At 45.3% G+C, this 20,058-nt stretch overlaps 1 protein-coding gene across 1 annotated transcript in view; it reads right to left on the bottom strand.

Moving 5' to 3' along the window:
• LOC138569235 (BOS complex subunit NOMO1-like) overlaps positions 1 to 20,058 on the bottom strand; it is a 1,101,991-nt gene that overhangs the window by 983,754 nt on the left and 98,179 nt on the right. The window contains exons 4-8 of the mRNA XM_069647049.1: positions 13,700 to 13,800; positions 9,668 to 9,774; positions 9,447 to 9,519; positions 7,389 to 7,541; positions 6,249 to 6,386 (exon numbers count right to left, since the gene is read on the bottom strand). Coding sequence (XP_069503150.1) covers positions 6,249 to 6,386; positions 7,389 to 7,541; positions 9,447 to 9,519; positions 9,668 to 9,774; positions 13,700 to 13,800 — 572 coding nt within the window. The remainder of the gene's footprint in view (positions 1 to 6,248; positions 6,387 to 7,388; positions 7,542 to 9,446; positions 9,520 to 9,667; positions 9,775 to 13,699; positions 13,801 to 20,058) is intronic.

Genomic DNA, 20,058 nt, shown 5'->3' with positions numbered 1-20,058 from the left:
CCCCCCCCCGGCGAGAACCCACGTGGCCGCAGTGAAGAGCGGGCAGGTGAGGAGAAGCACCGCCTGGGTGCCACCTGGAAGCTGTGCGGCAACAGAGTCCTGCCTTCCCCCGGGGTGGAAGCGGTCGGCCCCCGGGGGGCTGGTGAGGCAGCTAGAGAGGCGCTCCTTGGGCTGGGGGCACGCAGGTGGAAAGGCCCAGAAGATCCGGAGGCAGTGCAGGGGCCGGGAGCAGCAGTCATGATGGCGGAGTGATAGAGGGTGCACCTGGTTGTTTGTGCAGCACCAGCGGAGATCATACGATGCGGTGAGGAGCCGCCTACGGGAACTTAACGTGAAGTACATGATGTTTCTTCCAGCGAAATTGAAGGTGCTGTCGGAGGGGAAGTCATGGTTTTTCACTTTTCTGATGGAGGTGTGGGATTGGCTGGACACAAGGGTGCAGAAGGCGGGGGTCCATCCAGTGGAGTTGAAGGAGAAGAGGGACCGGGGGGCGGAGGACAATGGGCAGGGGCGAGGGTGAACGAGTAAGGGACGGTGCATTTGAACGGGACAGCTTGGGGAATGAAGGGTGGATAGAAGAGGGGAGTTTAATGTCATGGAGGCGGCATGGGGGAAAGCGGTGGAGCCCCTAATCTAAGAGACGCCACTGTTTACTAGCCCTATGGGTGGGGAGAAAGGAGGGCTGAGAAGATCGGGGGGTCTACAGTTACGGAAAAGGGTAGGGGGGGAGGGTGGGAGTTCGGGGAGGTTGGGGGTACTCAGGGAAGGGGGGAGGGGTAGGGGAGGGACGGGCGGGGAAGGGGGGGAGGGGTAGGGGAGGGACGGGTGGGGAAGAGGTGAGGGGAAGAGGTGAGGGGAAGAGGTGAGGGGAAACGCACCAAGTTGGGGGTGGGTGCGAGGGGGGGAGGGAAGGAGTGTCCGGAGAGGGGTCAGGGCTCAACACAGCAGGGAAAAAGCAGAGGGAGGGGGGGGGCGAGTACGGGGATGATGGTGGATGTAGGTGGTAGGATTGTGGAGAGACGGAAGGGGGTTACTTGAACAAGGGGTTGCTGGGGATATGGCTAAGAGAGGAGGTTTGAAAATCGGGACATGGAATGTCGGGGATTAGGGGGTTATCAAAAGAGGCGGAGGGTGGGTGAGTTTTTGAAATGATAGGGGATACAGGGGGCCTTGATTCAGGAGACGCACGCGGGCACAGAGATGCTGGGGAAACTGAGGAAACTATGGAGGGGCAGATAGTGGGTACGACGTACTCCGCTCAGGCTCGAGGGGTGCTTATTTGGGTGGCGAGGGGGGTCCCGCTGGAAATGGAAGTGGTGATGAAGGATGAGGTGGGCAGAACGGTATTGGCACGGTGCTTGTGGGAAGGTAGAATAATCTGTCTGGTCAACTCGTATGCGCCAAAAGTGGACGATAAGGAGTATTTCCCTTCGGTACTGCGCATGGTGGGGGCGTATAGGGGAGAGATATGGGGAGGGGATTTTAATTGTCAGTTGGACGATCGGCTGGATGCGTCGTGAAATAGGGGGGTCCCTAAAAGATATATGGCAGGGTCTCTTCGGGAGATAATGCAGGAATTTGATTTGGTGGAGGTGTGGAGGGAGAAGCACAGGGAGGAGAGGGGTTTTTCCTACCATTCGGGGGTGCATGGCTCGTATTCGCGCCTGGACTACGTTATAACAGGAAGGGAGTATTGCCAGTTCTTTGGGGAGGCGACGTACTTGGGTCGCACCTTATCGGATCACTCCCCTTTGGTGGTAACGCTGTTTGGAGACAGTGAGATGGCATTTACAGAGGGAGGCGTTGCGGGATAGGGCATTTGTGGCGGAACTCAGCGAAGAGATTAGATCGTATTTTGAACTGAATGAGGGCTCTGTGGCATCCAGGGGAGTGCTCTGGAATGCCTTTAAGGCGACAATGCGGGGGAAGTGCCTCACTATGACGGTAGGAATACGTAAAATGCTTTTAGATACGTTACAGCGAGCGGAGGCTCAGGTGGCGGAGTTGGATAGGGAGGCGGTGGAGGTGGGGGAGGTGTTGGCGCAGAAGCCGACATCCTACCAGGAGACTGGCGGAGTTGTCACATTTTGATTCCGGTAGGCGTGATGTTAGGTTGCATGGGGAGGGGGACAGAGCAGGTAAACTGTTGGCGTGGTTGATAGATAGGGAAACCCCTCGTTGGGTAATAACTCAGCTAAGGTCGAATACGGGGGAGGTAGTGGGAACTCAGAAAGAGATTAACGATGTTTTTGCAGCATTCTACAAGGAACTGTACACAAGTGAAGGTGGATATGCAGATGAGGTGGAGGACCTTCTAGAATCGCTGCAGTTACCGAAACTGGGGGATGACCTGCAGGAGGAATTGGAAGCCCCAATAGAGGAGCGGGACATTCGTTGGGTGATTCGTACGATGAGGAGGGGTACAGCGCCAGGTAGCGATGGGCTCCCGGTGGAGTTTTATTCAACGTTTGTCGACCTACTGGCCCCGCAACTGCAATTAGTTTATGAAGAGGCTTTCCAGAAGCGCTGTCTCCCGGAGTCGATGAGGGAGGTGATGATAACGGTAATTCTGAAAGAGGGGCCCATTTCCTTATTGAATGTAGACAGGAACATTTTGGGGAAAATCCTGGCGGTTAGGTTAGCGGTGGTGGCGCCGAATCTGGTCCACCCGGACCAATGTGGGTTTATTGGGGGCAGGAGCACATCGGGCAATATTTCCCGACTGCACCACGATATGGACTCCGTAAAATTGAACGACGTGCGATGGCGATAGCCTCGTTTGACGCCATGAAGGCGTTTGATTGTTTGGAGTGGAAGTGGCTGTTTCGGGTGCTACGGGAATTTGGGTTTGGGGAAAAGATACGCCGGTGGTTGGCTCTGCTGTATAAAAAGCCGATGGCAATGGTGAGGACCAATAACTGGGTGTCTGAAAGATGGGAGTTGCAAAGGGGGACGAGGCAGGGGTGTGCAGCCTCTCCAAGTTTGTTTGCCCTAGCCTTAGAACCGTTGGCGGCGTTTCTGCAGCGAGAGATGGGGGAAGCTGGAATTGAGTTGGGAGGACAAAAATATGTAGTGTCCTTTTATGCCGACGACCTGTTATATGTGACGGATCCCGAGATCTACCTCCCAGAGCTGCTAGAGATTTTACGGACTTTCAGAAGGATGTCGGTCTTCCGTATAAATCCGGGGAAATCGGTTCTCTTCCCATTGGGGGACTTGAGGGGACGGCCGGTGGCGGAGCTACCAGAGCTGGGGATAAAGTGGGACCCGGAGTCATTTCAGTATCTGAGGATACGGGTGTTCCATGAGATCACAAACGTTTGTACATAACACAGGGAGGGCTCTGTCCAAAATAGGAGACTCCATTCAGCTATGCAAAGTATTGCCCCTTTCGTTGATGAGTAGGGTGGCACTTTGTAAAATGGTGGACCTCCCGCGGCTGCTTTACTTCTTCACCAATATCCCGTATGTGGCTAAGGAAATATTCTTTAAAATGTTGGAGGTCAAGATTAGGGAGCTACTGCAGGGTGTGGGGAGGAGGAGGGTGTCCTTGGGGATTCTGCGAAGGACTGAAGGACTAGAGAGGAAGGGGGCCTGGGTCTCCCGCATTACGAGTGATACTTCGTGGCGGCACAATTGCAATCGGTGCTAGGGTGGGATCAATTTGGGGGGGGGGGGGAGGAGCCCTCAAGGCATTGATAGGGAATTGGCCGCCGAATATTAGGCCGGTGGAGTTACGATGGCGCCCAGTAGACGCAATGGGGAGGACTGTAGTGTTTGAAGCGGTGAGGGAGACGTGGAGGAAATACATGGGTGGTAGGGGGGTGAAGGGGAGGTATGAAGGTGGTCTTCCGTGGGGTGTGGACCAATCGCTTTATCAGGTGATTGGGAGGATGGGAATACGGAGGCTTATGGAGAAAGGTTGTGAGACGGTAGGGGATTTCTTTGAGGGGGAAAGGATGCTCACCTGCAAGGAGTGGCGTCAGAAGTTTGATTTACCACAGGGCCTCTTTTTGACGTATGGGGCAGTGGTCCGGAGAATGGCAGAGTTATGGGAGGGAATTCCTATAGAGCCGGAGCCCTGTCCAGTGCTCCGAGTGCTTTTAGATCGAACGGGGGTAGAGCGCATATTGCACGGATTTATAGGGCACTTCGAGAGGAGAAGGCAGAGGGGGTATTAAAGGTTAAGGAGAGGTGGGAAATGGATATGGGGCGCCCAATACCAGACAAAGAATGGGCGCAGGTCTGGGAACTGGTTCGAAAAACATCCAGGAATGCCTGCTTTCAGTTGGTCCAATTTAATATCTTACATAGGGTATATGTGACCCCGGTGGTGCTCAAGGCTATGAGTGGGGATCGTTCAGATGCATGCCCCAGATGTGGATCAGCACAGGCGGGGTTTTGGATATGGCATGGGAGTGCGAGATAGTAGCTGAGTACTGGGAGGAGGTTCTTAAGGGAGTCAATGGGGTGCTGGGAACCAATTGGGACTGCATCCCGGAAATTTGCCTGTGGGGTAAGCTGCCGGAAGAAGTACGGTCTGCGGAAAAAAAATGGGTTGGTTCTTGCTAGTTTTAGCTAAGCGTCGTATGGCGATTGCGTGGAAATCCCCACAGGGCCCGGCGGCTAGTCAATGGCGGCAGGATGTGCGGAGATGGGGAGTAGCAGAGTTAACGTTGCTACAGAATTCAGACTCACAGACGGTGCGGACAGATGTAACGATTCATTGGGCCCAATTGTTAGATGATTTATCGAGAGACAATGACCTACGACCTCCATGAAAGATTGGAGGCAGGAATAAAGAAGGAGATCAGAAGCAAAACGGAGAATACAGTGATGGGAGTTGTTGGTCGGACCACCTAGTTGGTATATATTCATGGACAAGGGAGAGTTGTGGGCTGGGGTCGAGGCGGGGAGCGAGAATTAACAGACTGATATGGACACTAAAAGGTGGGAGGGACCGGGTAGTTGTTGACATTGTTCGATTGGAAACTTGGAAGATGTTTACGGGGAGGATGATTGGTGGGTGAGGGCGAGCAGAGGTTAGGGAGGGGGGTGTTCTAGGGTTGTTATAATAAAATGCCAATAAAGAGTGTTAAAAAAAAAAATTACAACAGACAGTTCTCAAAGCTGCAGAACTCCATGCTGGTCTCATCCGTATTAGAGATCATCGGTGCAATATATTCAGACATCCTTTGGGTTCGAGAATTAGAATATGGATAGCAAACACAAGCAAATTAAAAAAGAAAACAACTTCCCCCGGGGGTTTCATTTGTTCCAGAGTACAAAAAAAAAAAAAAAAAAAAAATCAGTCGTTTTCATGAACATCTTCACAATACACAAACTCAAGCCACTCCTAATGCAGCCGGTGGGACGTAAAATGCATTTGCTCTTATCAAGGTTAGCTTACAAAGCAAATGGTATACCTGAAAAATGCAACGCATATTAGTTCAGAAATTGTTAAAAGCAATTCAAGAAATGTCTACATAATCAAGATTGTCTTCAATAGATCGGTTTAAAAGAGCACAAACAATTCCTTCAGGATGTTGCACATCGTTGAAGTGGACTGGAATGTAAATACACAATGGCAATTAAACACTGCACGTCTACAAAAGCTTTACAGAGAAATAAATGTGCCAGTACGTTTGTATTCTGCATTTTATACAGGTTTAGATTTGCTCCTCCTTTTTGGCAGTACTTGTTAATGCACAAATAAATTAAAGTGTCACCAAATTAAAAGGGCGTGGCCATATTATAAACATCAATTCCCAAGGTGTCTCACGTCTTGACACATCACGGACCTTATACTGCATAGGTGTGTGCCTACCACATTCATTTCAGACTCCAGGCATCAATCCCACTAGACATGGCTTCCAAATAGGGCTCAAATATCTTTGAGTACCTTTGGGACGTACAACATAGAACCTAAAAAAGTAGTCTTGTTTAGTTATACATATTTATACCCCAATATAGAGAATGTACAATCTATAAAACCTATGTTGCTCTCCCATGCGCCCAAGTCCCATGAACTGCTCAGCAAAACCTGTTTCCGGCCCTTGAGAAGACACTTAAAAGCTTGAGGCTTTGGTGCAGGCACACATGAAATGCTTAGGTTTTCTTAACATAGCCAATGTGCTATATCTGGCACATGCATTGAGATTTTACCCATAGCAAAGGTTGTATAGCAAAAACGCACTTCCCTTTCGAATCAATGAAATTAAAGCTGAAATTAAAAAGGTACTACTTACCACAGTATAATCCCCACTTGGAAGCGAAACAAAGGTGAAAGAACCGTCCTCTTTTGATAGAACGCTACACAAAAATGACAAGGAATCATCCTTTGACTGGAAACCTTCCACTGGAGTACTGCTGCAGCCCAGATTTTCCTGAAAGGTCAAATGCAGTATTAATTTACTCTAGCAAATGAGATTAAGGTACGAGGTCACACATGCATGCATGAAGAGATTACATGTAGGATTGTCAATTATTTGTAACATTTATTTCAAAGTCACGCATATTCTGAATGTGCCACCGATATCTGTATGCGCTCCCATTTCCTAACCCTTTATTCATCTATTCACTTTCAACCCACCCATCCAACTCATTCTGGTGCCCTTTTCTATTAATGTACCCTTCACTTTCCCACTTTTGTCTGTAATCTGTCATTTTCGATGTGTCACTTTCTATTACTGAACCCATTGCATTACTGCTCTCTGGGTCTTCAAATGTACAGCATCCCTAAAATCCACCATTTTTTTAACCTTTTACACTTCTCAGACTCTGGTACTTGTGTTTATGCCAATATGGATACTGTCCCCAACTTCTTTTGTTAGCCCGCCAATGCTATTTACAACCTTCAGACACTTTTATTGCTCCATCCCAGTTTGCATTATTTCTGCCTCTCTTCAATGGCTTGCTTTCCCTGCCAGTCCCCAGTTTCGCTGTGTGTTGTGTATTTGTATGTGTTCATGGCCTTGCGCAGTGTGTTATCGTTTTGATATACTTCAATATACACCCCCCTTCTGTCATCACTTTATTACCCACCCCTAGTGCTCAGCCCAGTTTACACCCTCTCCCTCCTAACCCTAAACTTTGGAATGCTCCCTCTTACCGTCTACGCCCTTGACCCACTCTTGTGTCTTTCCACTTCTCTCTGAAAGCTCACCTTGTAGTAACCCCCATCCTTAAATTTAAAGCCTCACGACTTTCGCTTCTTATTTTGCATGAATTTCCCCACTAACCGCGTTTTCTTACACTTTAAAACACTTAGGCAGAAGTGCTCTATAAACCCACCCCACCCCACAAAAAAAAAAAACCATTTCTAAAGCACAACAAGAAGGAAGAACGCGCAAATAAGTAGACACATAGGCTACCACTCAGTAGTATACCTCTCCCTTCACTGTAGATGAGAAGAGAAGAAACATGACTCCCTTCATTGGCTCGCCATCACTTCGCACAGAGCCGGCAACATCATAGCCCGCCACCACGAGAGAGTGAGCAGCATGGCCATTGGAATTTGTTACTCGAACCTGAGCGCTTGCCTGCAATGACAATTTGAAATGAGCTTTACACAGAGGGCCACAGTCACATTTTAGCACATGGACCTACTCAGTCATCCCTAAACACAGGTAAGACCCAAGTAAAGAGTTTCACCGCGAGTATCTCGGCTCTTAACAGAGAACGTTTTTTTTTTCTCCAACTTGTGGGTCGAAAATGCCTTAGTATTTTGTAATAACATACATTAATTTTAGTTAATGTTATTGACGTAACCTTACTTCTAACACACATTTATGCCAGTCTCTTTATCAAGTTAATCAACTCCAGATTAGCAATTAACATATTGGCATTGCAAGTCTTGCCCTCACATGAAGGTAGTTTGTTTATTTATTTATTTATTTATAATGCACGCCAGACCCGAGGGTATCAGGGCGCAGGTACAGAAACGGTTACAAGAATGCTTTTAGCGTAGTAAACAGGCATTTGTATTAATTATGGTCATTGTCATCAGTTAGTAACGGGAGTCAGAGTTGGATAGCTCCATCAGGCCTGCTTCAAATATTCAAAAAGCAGTCTTGCATCTTGAAAATAAAATGTAATCCTGGAGGAGGTGTACCACTGCATACTTTCACTGTAAACTGATTTTTTTTTTAAAAAAAAAAAAGACTTCCCTTTGAAAAGTAAACAGCACATGGGTAATAGATGATAGTTGTTGCTATAGGGGAGCATAGCACAGACTATTGTCTGCTTCTTTTATAACGGGAAGGAAATACAACCATAGATTATCTGTATGCAATATACAAAGCAGACAAATGTTTGAGGCATAATATGGAGAAGTCAAAATAAAATGGTGTATGGACTTGCGAGGGACATCCCTCTCCCCAGTGGGCTTTAAGAATTTGAAGAAACCCCCTGCCTTATAATAAACCCACCCACACACTTAAACAGACACTTCGGGTGATGTTCATCAAAGCTAGTTTCCCATACCCAATTCCTATCCCCAAAAATATAAAAGCTCCAGCTAACAGTCAACGGGAATGGCCATGGGGATATCTTCACTCCAAAGAGATGTTGAGTGGGCACTGTGTCTTGCTCAGATTTACCAAGAGCTGGGCCTACCGTTCAAGTTGCCATCAACACAAAATTACTTTTAATTTTGCTCCTCTGATTCTTTCCAGTTTGTTCCCCTCACCTACGAATTGAAAGAGGAAATTAAGTCACTCCATGCAAGACTATTGGTGGCTTTAAACCACAGGTTTCTAGTTTCCTGTTGCAATTCTTTTAGACTACTATGAAGCTACTGTTGATTATACTTTTGTTTTTTTGTTTTTTTTAAATACCGTGTTGACCAAATAGGCGGTCATGCTGGCAGTTTTCTGCAGAGACGCCAAAAACAGAATGAGCATTAATTTTGAAATATTGCTCAGTTGAAAGCGCAATAATTGGCAACGTGAAAAATAAGAGACAAAACCTGGCGATATGACTGCTATTAGGGTTTGGTCGTCCGAACGTTGCCTCAAAAGCTTATTTTATGGGGAAAAGATTTGAAAATTACTTAAGTGGAAATAGCTGATGCTCATGGTCTTCAGGCTGCCACCATTCTGCTGGCGCAGGTGTGAGTAGCAGTGAAGGCCAACATCAGTGGCGGAAAAAGCACAACTTTAAGGTTTCCAAAAAGAATTGGCCGAACCAAACCCTGAATAGAACTAGCTAAACATAGTCACCACATATATATTCACCTTAACTGTCAAATACCAAAGATGAATGTGCATGGCATCTAGTGACAAGAGTAGTTCTTTTGGTAAGAAGAGAAGTCTATTGTATGTTTGAAAACTTGAGTTCAACACTGTAACACGCTCTCATGTTGGTAAGGACATACAATTTTCAACAACAACAAAAAAAACCTGTGCCAATCATTAAATACAACAAGCCACTTCTTGACAACATACCTCTTTTAATGTCCATGTTGGGTGAGAGGCAAGTACCTCATATTCCCCAGGAAGAACTTTAAAGAAAGCAAATCTGTAACACACCAGACCAAAAGATGCCATTAGTTTTCTTGCAGAAAGTTGAAGATAGCGGTCAGCATGAGCAGAAGATTAGTAATGCTGGGCACGCAGCATGCTTTGGTTCCCGCATTATCAAACAACCTTCGGTTATCCCGACTTACTTTCCTCCGGGCTGAGAAACCGTGGTCTGTATTGCAGCTTCTGTGCCAGATTTTCGTAAGGTAACATGGACTCCAGCAGGGCCTGAATTCTGATTTTTACTGAGAACCTGTCAGTAAAACAAGGACTATGATTAACCAGCTCCATTGCACAGATGCAGTGATTTGCTACTCAAACAATAGAGGATAACATTAAAAATAGCCTGGCTGTACAATAATACCCCTGTCTGGAGCGGTTCTGCCCACTTCAAAACGTTTAAAACCTCCGTCTTTGTGACTACTGGGAACCTTACATTTCAGACAGATTAAGGTCTGCAATGGTAGGCCTTACAGCAGTAACGGTGCGTGCAGAAACAGCTACTGTGTCTTCCTGACAAGGCCAATGCATTACCTCAATGATCGACATGACCCGCTCGAGAGCACCACAGGTTTCAGAGATGGGAAACATGGGTTTCGGGTTCCTCCTCCCAAATGGACTAGTAGAAGTATTTATTCAGAAGCATTCATTTACAACAAACAATACATTACAATCAATCAAAATCCAAACATATTAACAAAAGTTTAAATAGCCCTTCTACATCTCTTAAAGCAGATTTGACAAATTGAATATCACAAATGAAACTTTGCATCATTACAATTCAGAAATAGCCACATAGTTGACACATCGGTACTAATGTTACTGTTATTAATGCTGACAGAGCCATCTCATTCCTAAATTGATAAAATTATAATACATCAATAAAAATGTAAAATGATCCTCATAAAAACTATACCCACAAGCACATTTTTTGTTTCAACCCAAATGGAGTCGAGCTAGAGAGAAGATAGGTACGCGTAAAGATTTTCATGGTAAACTATTCTGTGCTCAGATCACCAAATATCCAACTGAGCACGTCACAAACACATTTATTTCATTTATTTATTTATTGGGAAGGGTGACAATACAATCAATGGTGGGTTAGTGGGAAGACCTCAGCGTACTTCTGGGATAGCTCATTGTGATGCTGGAAATGCATCGGAAGGACAGGGCCTCCGTATCCTTGTCCTTTACCGCTTTTTATCATGTGTTCTGTCGTGTTTTCCGCGCAAGAGTTCATGTGGGACTCCTGGCGGTGCAGCTCTCTTTTGGTTTTGGTGAACAGACCCATGGAATACCCTTATGGCACCCATGGGTGGGGGGTACAAACCTGTGCCCCTAGTGTATGTTTTTTGGGCACCTGTGTGTGGCCCACAGAGCTGGTGGCAGCTCCGTGCTGAATTGACTGGTGCCCTGAGTATCCTCCATTTTGGGATGTCCAGGCCTTGCCATTGGAATCGGTAGATTCCTGATGGAGACAAGATGGCCCCCGCCTTCCATCGCCTGTTACCTTGATCTTCCCGAAGTCCTGGGAAGCCCCGACTCTGTCCCTTCCCCCTGACTGGCTGTTGGGTGGAAGTTCCACATATGGTAGTGTGGGGAAGTGCCAACCAGACAGGCTGGAGTCTTCCCAACGACCGTATGTTGTGGGTACACCTGTGGGTGGGACCTGGGTGAATGGAGTGTGTGACGAATATGCACTTCTTGTTGTGGAGGTCTAACTTCTGGTGTTTGACACAATGACTGAGACAGACCTGCCCGAAACTGGTATGAATGCAGTGGGTAGTGTTGAATGGTTTGGTACTTGTCCGAATCCACATTCCGTGTTGTGAGTGTCTGGATAGAGAAGAATGGCCTGAATGCACTGTGCGTCTGATTGGCTGACAGACTGCTGAATGCCCTTCGTAGTGATTGGATGCTCGAGTGTGACCGAGCGGAATGAATGGGAGATCAACAGTATATTTGGGGACCTCTCACTGCTAGGAATAGTGTTCAAAAGTGTTCAGAGCTGAAGTCCCAACTACGAAGAGTAACTGGACTGAAACTGACGCTTGACATTGAAGCCCTGCTGGACGAGAATTGCTGTTGCTCTCCTTCATCAATCTGAAAGCTGCTGTGTCTCCAAGGACTGACCCAGAGAGGACCTGGTAAGGCGCCCTCTTCCCGAGCTACGAGGGACCATCGTGCACCAGCTGATCTTTGCCAAAGCTCCCTGGTAGATAGACCTTCGACAGGCTGCCAAACCGAGACGGGACTGCCGCAGAATCCCAAGGAGAAGCGCCCGGACTGTTGTCCGCCACTGTCGACGAGCGCCGTTCCCGACCGGCGCCACAGTGCTCCCGTTGCCTAAGAACTTTTGATCCAAGGACGCTCTCGTCTGCATCATCGCCCGTCTGATCCCGCTGGAGAAGGCCAGGCCGTCGATGCGCCGAGGAGAATCTGCCGGTCGGTTTCCCGCCACCCAAAGACCACAGAAACGCTGACGATTTGCCGCCCTTGCTGGGCCACAGTTCTTCAAACTCTTTGCGGTCCAGAACCATCGACATCAAGGTGCCCCGCACGCCTCTTCCTTGCAGGACGTTTATGCTTCCCCGTCGATGAGCACCGCTATGAAAGAAGCTGCCACTTCACCGTTGTAGTTCACCCTGTTCTCCGTCAGACGTTTGTCGACCCGTGACTCCTGCCTTAAAGGGAGGGCACTCAAGAAGGGCCGTCGATTCCCCGACAAGCAACACTACAACGCCAGGTACTTTGGGGTTGCAGAACTATTGGAAAGTCTCTGGTGAACAATATATGGACTGGGCTTGTGATGCATCTTTATTCTACAGGTTGCCCAGGTGGGGGGGATCTCCACACAGAACTGTGTCTAGGTAGGGGCCAGTATTCTACCAATTGTTCCAACCAACTGCTTTCCTCTTACCTCTATTGTTGGTTTCCTTTACAAACTGATTTGTGTGCCATTTAACCGTACAGTTCATGCACTTTAAAGAGATCTAACCGTAATTGTGGTACCACATAGAACTGTATATTTGCCATTATAGATAACCGAGTACAAAGTGAGTTATTGTGATATTGTACATAACCTTGAATATTATATAAAGACTGTGTTTTAACTAATACAGTTTGCGGACATTCCTTTGTGGGTGCTTGGGGACTACACTGTACTTAAGAACCAGTCCACATCACCTCCTGAGAAGCTAGGCCTTGATTGCTTGACCACGTACCAATAATAGAGCATGATGGCAGGGGTCCTCTCTGCCTCTCCTCTACCAAATAGAGAGCGGTAGTACAGACCCCCTCTCCGGCGTCTTCACACTCATCATGAGCACAAACTAGGTGGACTTCTGTAGCAAGTTAAATGCGCTTGTGAGCGCCACCCTTATGCTAGTATGGGCACAGTTTGCCACGAGGAAGTTAAAAGTGAACAACTTGTTTAGTGTGTAAAAAGGTTTAATTCCTTAGCTACCTTAAACAAAAACAGATTCTATATTTTAATAAATAATTTGTACCTAATTAACCAACAGAAACAGCTTGGATGGGTTTTCAAGTCAGTTTTTAGGGGAACACAATAACTGAGCCTACATTTCAAACCTAGTGCCAAAAGCATTTTAAAGGATATTCGCCGACATATAGCTCTATCTACCTTACCAGTCTGTACAGTTTGCCATTACATAAGGTTTGAAAATCATTTCTTGCAAGTGAACCTTCTTTTTCGATTTTGCTGTGAAACACACTATTTGCAAATTTATCATTATCTAGGCTTGTAACCCCATCTTGATTTAAAGGGAGGCATGCTTAAATGAATGTATTAACGTGCTCCTGTGGTTAACTCAAAAAAACGAAACCCGGTGTGCATTTTAGAACGTGGTGGAGCAAAACGTGCATTGTGGTTTGTGCGAGCAAATCTGAAACCCTCTTTAGTAATCAAAGTGTAAATGAAACCCCATTAAAACAGCACAGTGTAAGACAGCGAGTCATCTGCAGCACATCTCTACAAAAAAGATGAAACATAGCCAGCTCCAGAATGACAACATACACATGTATTGCTTTTCAGGCACAGAAATACCTATAGGAAGCATGCTAAAATCTATGCTTTAAATACTATGTTATTACAGTTTAAGATCACTACATTTGTATTCTTTCCCACCCTCTTCTCTTCGAATGGAGCATCATCTTACCTTTCCATTCACGGAAAACCCTGTAAACAAAAAGTTGATATCTCCTCCTTTGGTGCAAATGTCATTAACTCCATCTACATGCAGCTCCACACTAGTTGGCTCTACGGAAGATAAAACAAAGTGTTTTAATGAGGCATCTCATAGTTGGGATAAAGCAATACTCCTACAGAAACTAGAACACAGTCATCTAGGATTATTGCTGTTCCAAGGATATGAGGATGTTCAAACCCTTAAAATTATCTAGGCACATGACAGGGTTTGACTCTCGCAATCCTCTGGAAGCTTCAGCTACAACTAAAGATTATTATACTGAATAGACCATAAAATAGCAAAAGGTTCCAATAGATGTCTTCCAATAGACACGTGTTGGTATATTCTTGAAGTCTATGGCTGGAGAGTCAACATTTATTTTATTGTGTTTTTTATAACGCGCTTAATACCCGAGTTCGGGTTCTAAGCACAGATCCGGCATTCAAACCTCTGTTGCTCTGTGTGGTCTTAGTTCCGAGACCAGCACGTTGCCCGGATGCTATGCTTGTTTCATGGCATGGCATGCTGTTGGTAAAAGCATGCCATGGGTATGCCCTCTGCACTCAGCAAGCTTTAGAGAAGCTAATACCTTTGGCTTTTGTACACCAAAATAGTTATTGGTGCTGTGGGTAAATGCCAGCTACTCGCATTTCATACTGTTTGTTTGTTTATTTATTTAGTATGGCGCGCAAAACCCATAGGTAACAGGGCGCAACAGAGGACAGGAAGATAAGGTTACATAAAAATGTAGTTACAAGATAAGCACATATTTACATATATATATATATTTATATATATATATATATATATATATACAGTTGATTACATTTCGGCAGGTCAGTTTAAGCGATATACATATATACAGTCAAGTTGGCTATATTCTGTTACTATGAGGGTGCGCAGATCGGTCCTAGGGATCATTGGATCGTAACCAGGTGAGAATGTTTCACCTGAAACTGTGGTAGGATTGGTCTGCTCTGGTGTTGAGTGGGAGGACGTTCAGTGTTGGGCTGCCATGACAGGGATACTACTGCCACCCGTTTTCTTTTTTCTAAATTTGGGTACCTGAAGGCAGTAGGAGTTAATCGTTCTGGTGGGGCGGGTGGAGGTCTTTTTTACTATTCTGTCTGCGAGATAGGGGGGAGCTGCGTTGTTTAAGCATTCGAAAGTAAGTGATGCTGTTTTGAGTGAGATGCAGTCGCAGATTTTGAGCCATGTGTGTTTTCTTTTTTTTTTAGAGATGTGTTCCTTAGAGGGTAGGTTGAGGGCTGTTCTGAGTGCATTGTTTTGCAGAGTTTGTCGATTATATATTTGTTGGCTCCCAGGTACATGGCATTACAATATTCAAGTCTGGAGAGTATTAGGGCATTGGCGATGATGATGCAGCTAGCTTGGGAGAGGAATACTCTGCTTGCTCTGATTAGCTTGCACGTGTATGCGGTAGAGTATGCTAGTGAGTTTACTTGTTTAATTAGTCACAAGTTGGAGTCTAGGTGAAAGCCTAAGGTTTTCACTGTTTTGGCAGCTGTAATGGTATTGCCACCGATGTTGAACGCTTTATAGCTGGGGCAGAGTTTTTTTTTAGATTGGCGTTGAAACCAAGGAGCAGGATTTCGGTTTTCTCATTGTTCAGGCATAGGCCGTGTGTGGCCATCCATGCCTGAATGATGAGATATATTTTGTTTACTAAGGCCGTATCTGAGTCGAAGTTGCCCTAAAGGGGTATGAGGATCTGGGTGTCATCTGCATAATTAGTCTTTGTGACACCCAGGCTGTCCAACTTGTCAAATAAGGGTTTGGTAAAGATGTTGTAGAGGGTAGAGGAGACGCAGGAGCCCTGGGGAACACCGCAAGTTATGCTGATGGGGTCTGCTGAGGTTATTGAGGAGAAGACGCTCATAGTTCGATTGTCCAAGAATGATTGTATCCAGTCTATGGCCTCTTTCGAGAAGTGGGCTGCCAAGGCTAGGTGTTTGCACAGGACTGTGTGATCAACCAGGTCGAAGGCCGCCGACAGGTCGAGTAGGAGTAACATGGCGGTGTTTCCTTTGTTATTGATTTCATTGATCTGGGTTTTAAGGTCGATAAGGGCTGTCTCAGTACCATGCTGTGGTCTGAAACCAGATTGGCAGGCGCCTAGTAGTTTGTGAGTTTATAGATATTGCTGGATTTGTAGGTATGCTACTCGGTCTATTATCTTTAACAGAAACAGTACCGTGGTGATGGGCCTGTAATTGGTGGGAATAGCGGGGTCTAGCGTTTGCTTCTTGAGGAGAGGCAGAACCCAGGATTCTTTGAGATTATTAGGTAATCGTGTTGGAGGAGAAGGATGCGTTGATCAGTTTGGTTATGAAGGGGGCTAGGTCCCTGGCAGCATCCTTGATGGTGGGCAGTTGTCGCCTTTGCAGTTGGATGGTTCGAGTGAGGCTATAACCCTTTCAGTTTCTAGGATGGATATTTTGGTGAACCTGAAAGGATTCAGGCTTGATGGGTTGGTAGTTTTGGCATGGTGACTAGACGACGATACATTAGGAGTTATGGAATCTTTTTTTAAGTTTGATTTTAGTGGAGAGTTTTGATTTTATTAGATAGAGCGTTTTGTACGCTGGTGCACCATTGTTTGTCTTTAGTTATGTTGTCCGGCGAGGTATGGGGGATTCTAGTTCCCTTAGTATAGTGAATAGTTCTCTGGTATTGGAATTGGATTTTTCGATTCTTTCGTTAAACATATTCTTTTTAGTGAGAAGGATTTCTTTTTTTAATTATTGGCGAAGAGTTTAAGCTGTAGTTTGTTCTCTTTTGTGGGGGTATTGCGCCATTGGGATTCTAGTTTCCTTTTGCGCATTCTTAGTTCTTTCAAATGGGGGGGTGAACCAAGTACTCAGGTGAGCTTGCCGTTTGCTTTTTTGCATTTTTAGGAGGGGCAATGATGTCTAGTCCATTTTTCATAGCCTAGTTGTAGCTTTCTACAAGGCATTTTGGATTTAGGTTGTCAGGGAGGGCATTGAGGGTTGGTAGTAGAAGTGGTAGGAGATTGTCGGGAGTGATGTTTTTTTTTTGCTCTGGTGGGCAGTGGTGGTGCCATGGTCTTTTCTTTACTGACTTCTTTATTGAGTGATAATGTGAAGTCAATGAGGTGGGGGTCTGTCCAGTGTTGAGGAGTGGTTTTGGTAATGGTGGTATCGCAGTTCAAGGTGGCGATCCAGTCCAAGGTCCTGCCTTTATTATGGGTAGGGGCGAGTACATTTTGGAGTAGGCTATGTTCGGCTAGCATGATAGCTATGGCTTGTGCTGATTTGTCGTCTGGGTCGTTCAGGCCAAGAATTAGGTAACCAAGTAATAGTAATTGAGAGGTGTCTTTTGTATTGTTTGCTATGAGGCTGGATAGGTCTGCGTCGAATGAGCCAATGGGGCCGGGAGGCCTATATATGAGGTGGATGGTTAAGGTGCAGCAGTTAGAGATGGGTCATTTTGCAGTGAGGAGCTCGCAGGATTTAAGAGGCGATTGGTTGAGTAATCTTAGCTCGAGGTTGGTCTTTGCTACGATGGCCAGACTGCCGCCTCTATTATTGGGTCTGTCCATTCAGATTATTTGATAGATAGTTTTCGGGGATGGCTATTGAGAGTGCTGGGCCTGCTGCTTCATGTAACCAAGTTTCGGTGATTGCTAGTAGGTCGAGGTTGTTAGTGGATAGGGTGTCTGCTATTTGTGGCGTGGGCCACTAAGGATCTGGCATTGATCAAAGCTCTGGATAGAGTGGTTGTATTGGGAGAGTCCTGGGTGGTTATGGAGATAGGTTTAGGTTGGGAGGAGTTGCTACAGGGCGTGGTTAGGTAAGGACATACTTTAGGGTGTCGTGAGGTGGATCTCAAGGGGGGTTTGGGGAGTTTGTTGTGGTAGATAGGCTCATAGAGGCGGGGTAATCTTGTGCGAAGTCTGAGGTTGCTTTCTTTTTACTAGGAATTCCCATCAAAGGCCCAGGGTACTCCAATCATTAAAGCGATCGACAGGAACACAATAATTGTTGCTTAAGTGCAAAGGGTGATAGGGTCTAACAAAAGCACACAGAAGATGTCAAATAGAGCATTATCCGATGAAACCAATCCCCAACTATTTTCGTACAGTCCTAGTATTTGGTCCCTTTTGGAGGTACAAAAGTGCCACCCAAGAGGCAAACATTTAGAAAGCAGCCAACTTCAGGACGACATCTACACATTGGAAGCACTGTGATCTGCATTTAAGGCCAGTCCGCGGGTATTGCCATAGCATCGTCACGTGGAATGGTTTATTTTAAATCATGGTCACAGTTTGTTTTCGTAGTATACAATTTATATGAAATGCAATATGAATTACTACTACTTCCCCTTACCCCTTCTCATCGGTGGGAAACAAATAACCTAAGAAAGAAGAGATAGTGGCATAGGGTACATTTACAAAATATACCTTAAAAAAAATAGGCAAAAAAACAACATCACGGTAGGAACAAATCGCATGGTCAAATTAAATACCAAAAATAATCACTCCCTCTTAGAATACAAAATATAAACAAGGCAAGATTTTTAAAAAAAAGCACAAAAGCCACAAAATATACAACTCTCTGAATGCTATGCTGAACGAAAGAACAAGTCAAGCAACTAGCAATTGGCTAAAAACCATCATACATGTATTGTTGCATCAGCACACTAAAATTAGAGCCTGATCCCCAAATCAACAGTTTATGTAGAGGTAAAAAGGGAACTCTGTACAGGTATTATTTTTGTAATAGTATACTATTAAAGAAATTGCTGCGCATGATTGAGATGCTGCTACTTTTTGCACATTTCTTTGTGAAATGCAAAAGGTGCAATTTATAAGCAATAAAACGAGGACATGAATTTATGAAAATTGTCAAAGAGGTGCTACGTATCTCATATTGATATGGGCGGAAATGCAAGCATAGGTCAATGAGGTGTTTGAGATAAGGGCGTATTTCGTTCCTCAATTACAGGATGAGGAGTGCGCTTATGATGCAGTATGAAAAGTTGTTCCAGATAGTTTCTTAGCACAGGAAGGCCAGTTTCCGAGATTAATTCTATTCTGCAGTTTAATGATTTCGAGCCTCTAGGTGGTTTTACTTTCTTGGGGTTCTCCGGCAGGTGGGGTTAGGGCCTGGATAACATTACATTGAAGCAGTGCTCCAGGTAAGATTTGGAAGGGAAGTAAAATGATTTTAATTTAAAAAAAAAATAAAAAAAGGAGTACAAATGTAAGTCCAATTCCCAATGAGAGGATTTTATAAGTGGGTACAAATGTTTAACGGGGTAACTGAGAAACGGAATTGTTTTTGTAATATTTATTTATTTTGGTGTACCCATGTATTCATGCACATTAAAAGATGTACGTTTACTTTTTTCAATCAGGCATTTAAAATAGTAGTTTATTCCTGTGGTACTACTTGTCTAAACATATCCATGGAGTAGTCAGGGTGAAAGCTGGGGCACACGATTCTACATGTCTTTTTCCCCCATTTTCTGTTGGGAGTATTTTTACTCCCCGTTTTTATTTTTAGGGGGCATTTGCCAATTTTTAGGGAGTAAAAGTGGCCAATACACCCCTTATCTTTCGAGTTGGCTTGAAGTTTAAGGGGGATGAATGCTTGAAGTTGGAAGCCGTGCTGCTCTATCAAGACTGGATGAATTTCTGTTTTTAGTACCTAGTTCTACATATAAACCGCACTTTATTGAAAGAAAGACTCCTCAAATCACAAAACAGCTTTTAAGAGATGCTATGTGTGTCGGTGTTTAAAGAAAGCAAATTGGCTAGGCTCATGTTTGAAATTAATGCATGAATGAGAACCCTCTGCTCCCCCTCTCGTGCGGTTCACTTCTAACAACATATAATGCAAACAACCTGCATTTTCACTAAGTTGTCTATTAAGAAAATCAGTTGGTGAAGACTGGAGTTTGAAATAAGTTGAAAGGGGCCATGTTGAAAGAATGAATAGAAACCTCTTCCCTAGTCAACCTTATAAAAAATCGGTTGGAGCCTTTCACCTTTGTCAAATCTCAGAGCAAAACATGTAGAGTGCTGTTAAGATGGATTTCTGAACTCTGTCCTGGAGGGGCAGAGGTTCAGAAGGCCAGCCTAGTTTCTTGGAACAGGGTAACCTCTGGACAAGCCAGACCAATCAATGTAGTGATCGCGGCGGTCAAGACTAGGTCTCAAGAGGGGTGAGGGTGACTGAAAGCCCGCAATGAGCACACAAAGCAAGGACACTTACAAATTACTCCAAGCAGGTGTTATATTAAAAATATAGACACATTTATTACAAGGCCTTTGTAACATTGAC

The sequence above is a fragment of the Ambystoma mexicanum genome, chromosome 2q, assembly GCF_040938575.1.
Source record: "Ambystoma mexicanum isolate Mex_15411 chromosome 2q, UKY_AmexF1_1, whole genome shotgun sequence".
In the NCBI taxonomy this organism is placed as follows: domain Eukaryota; kingdom Metazoa; phylum Chordata; class Amphibia; order Caudata; family Ambystomatidae; genus Ambystoma; species Ambystoma mexicanum.
Note: the sequence above shows the minus strand (reverse complement) of the source record. Positions and strands in the feature narration are given on the sequence as shown.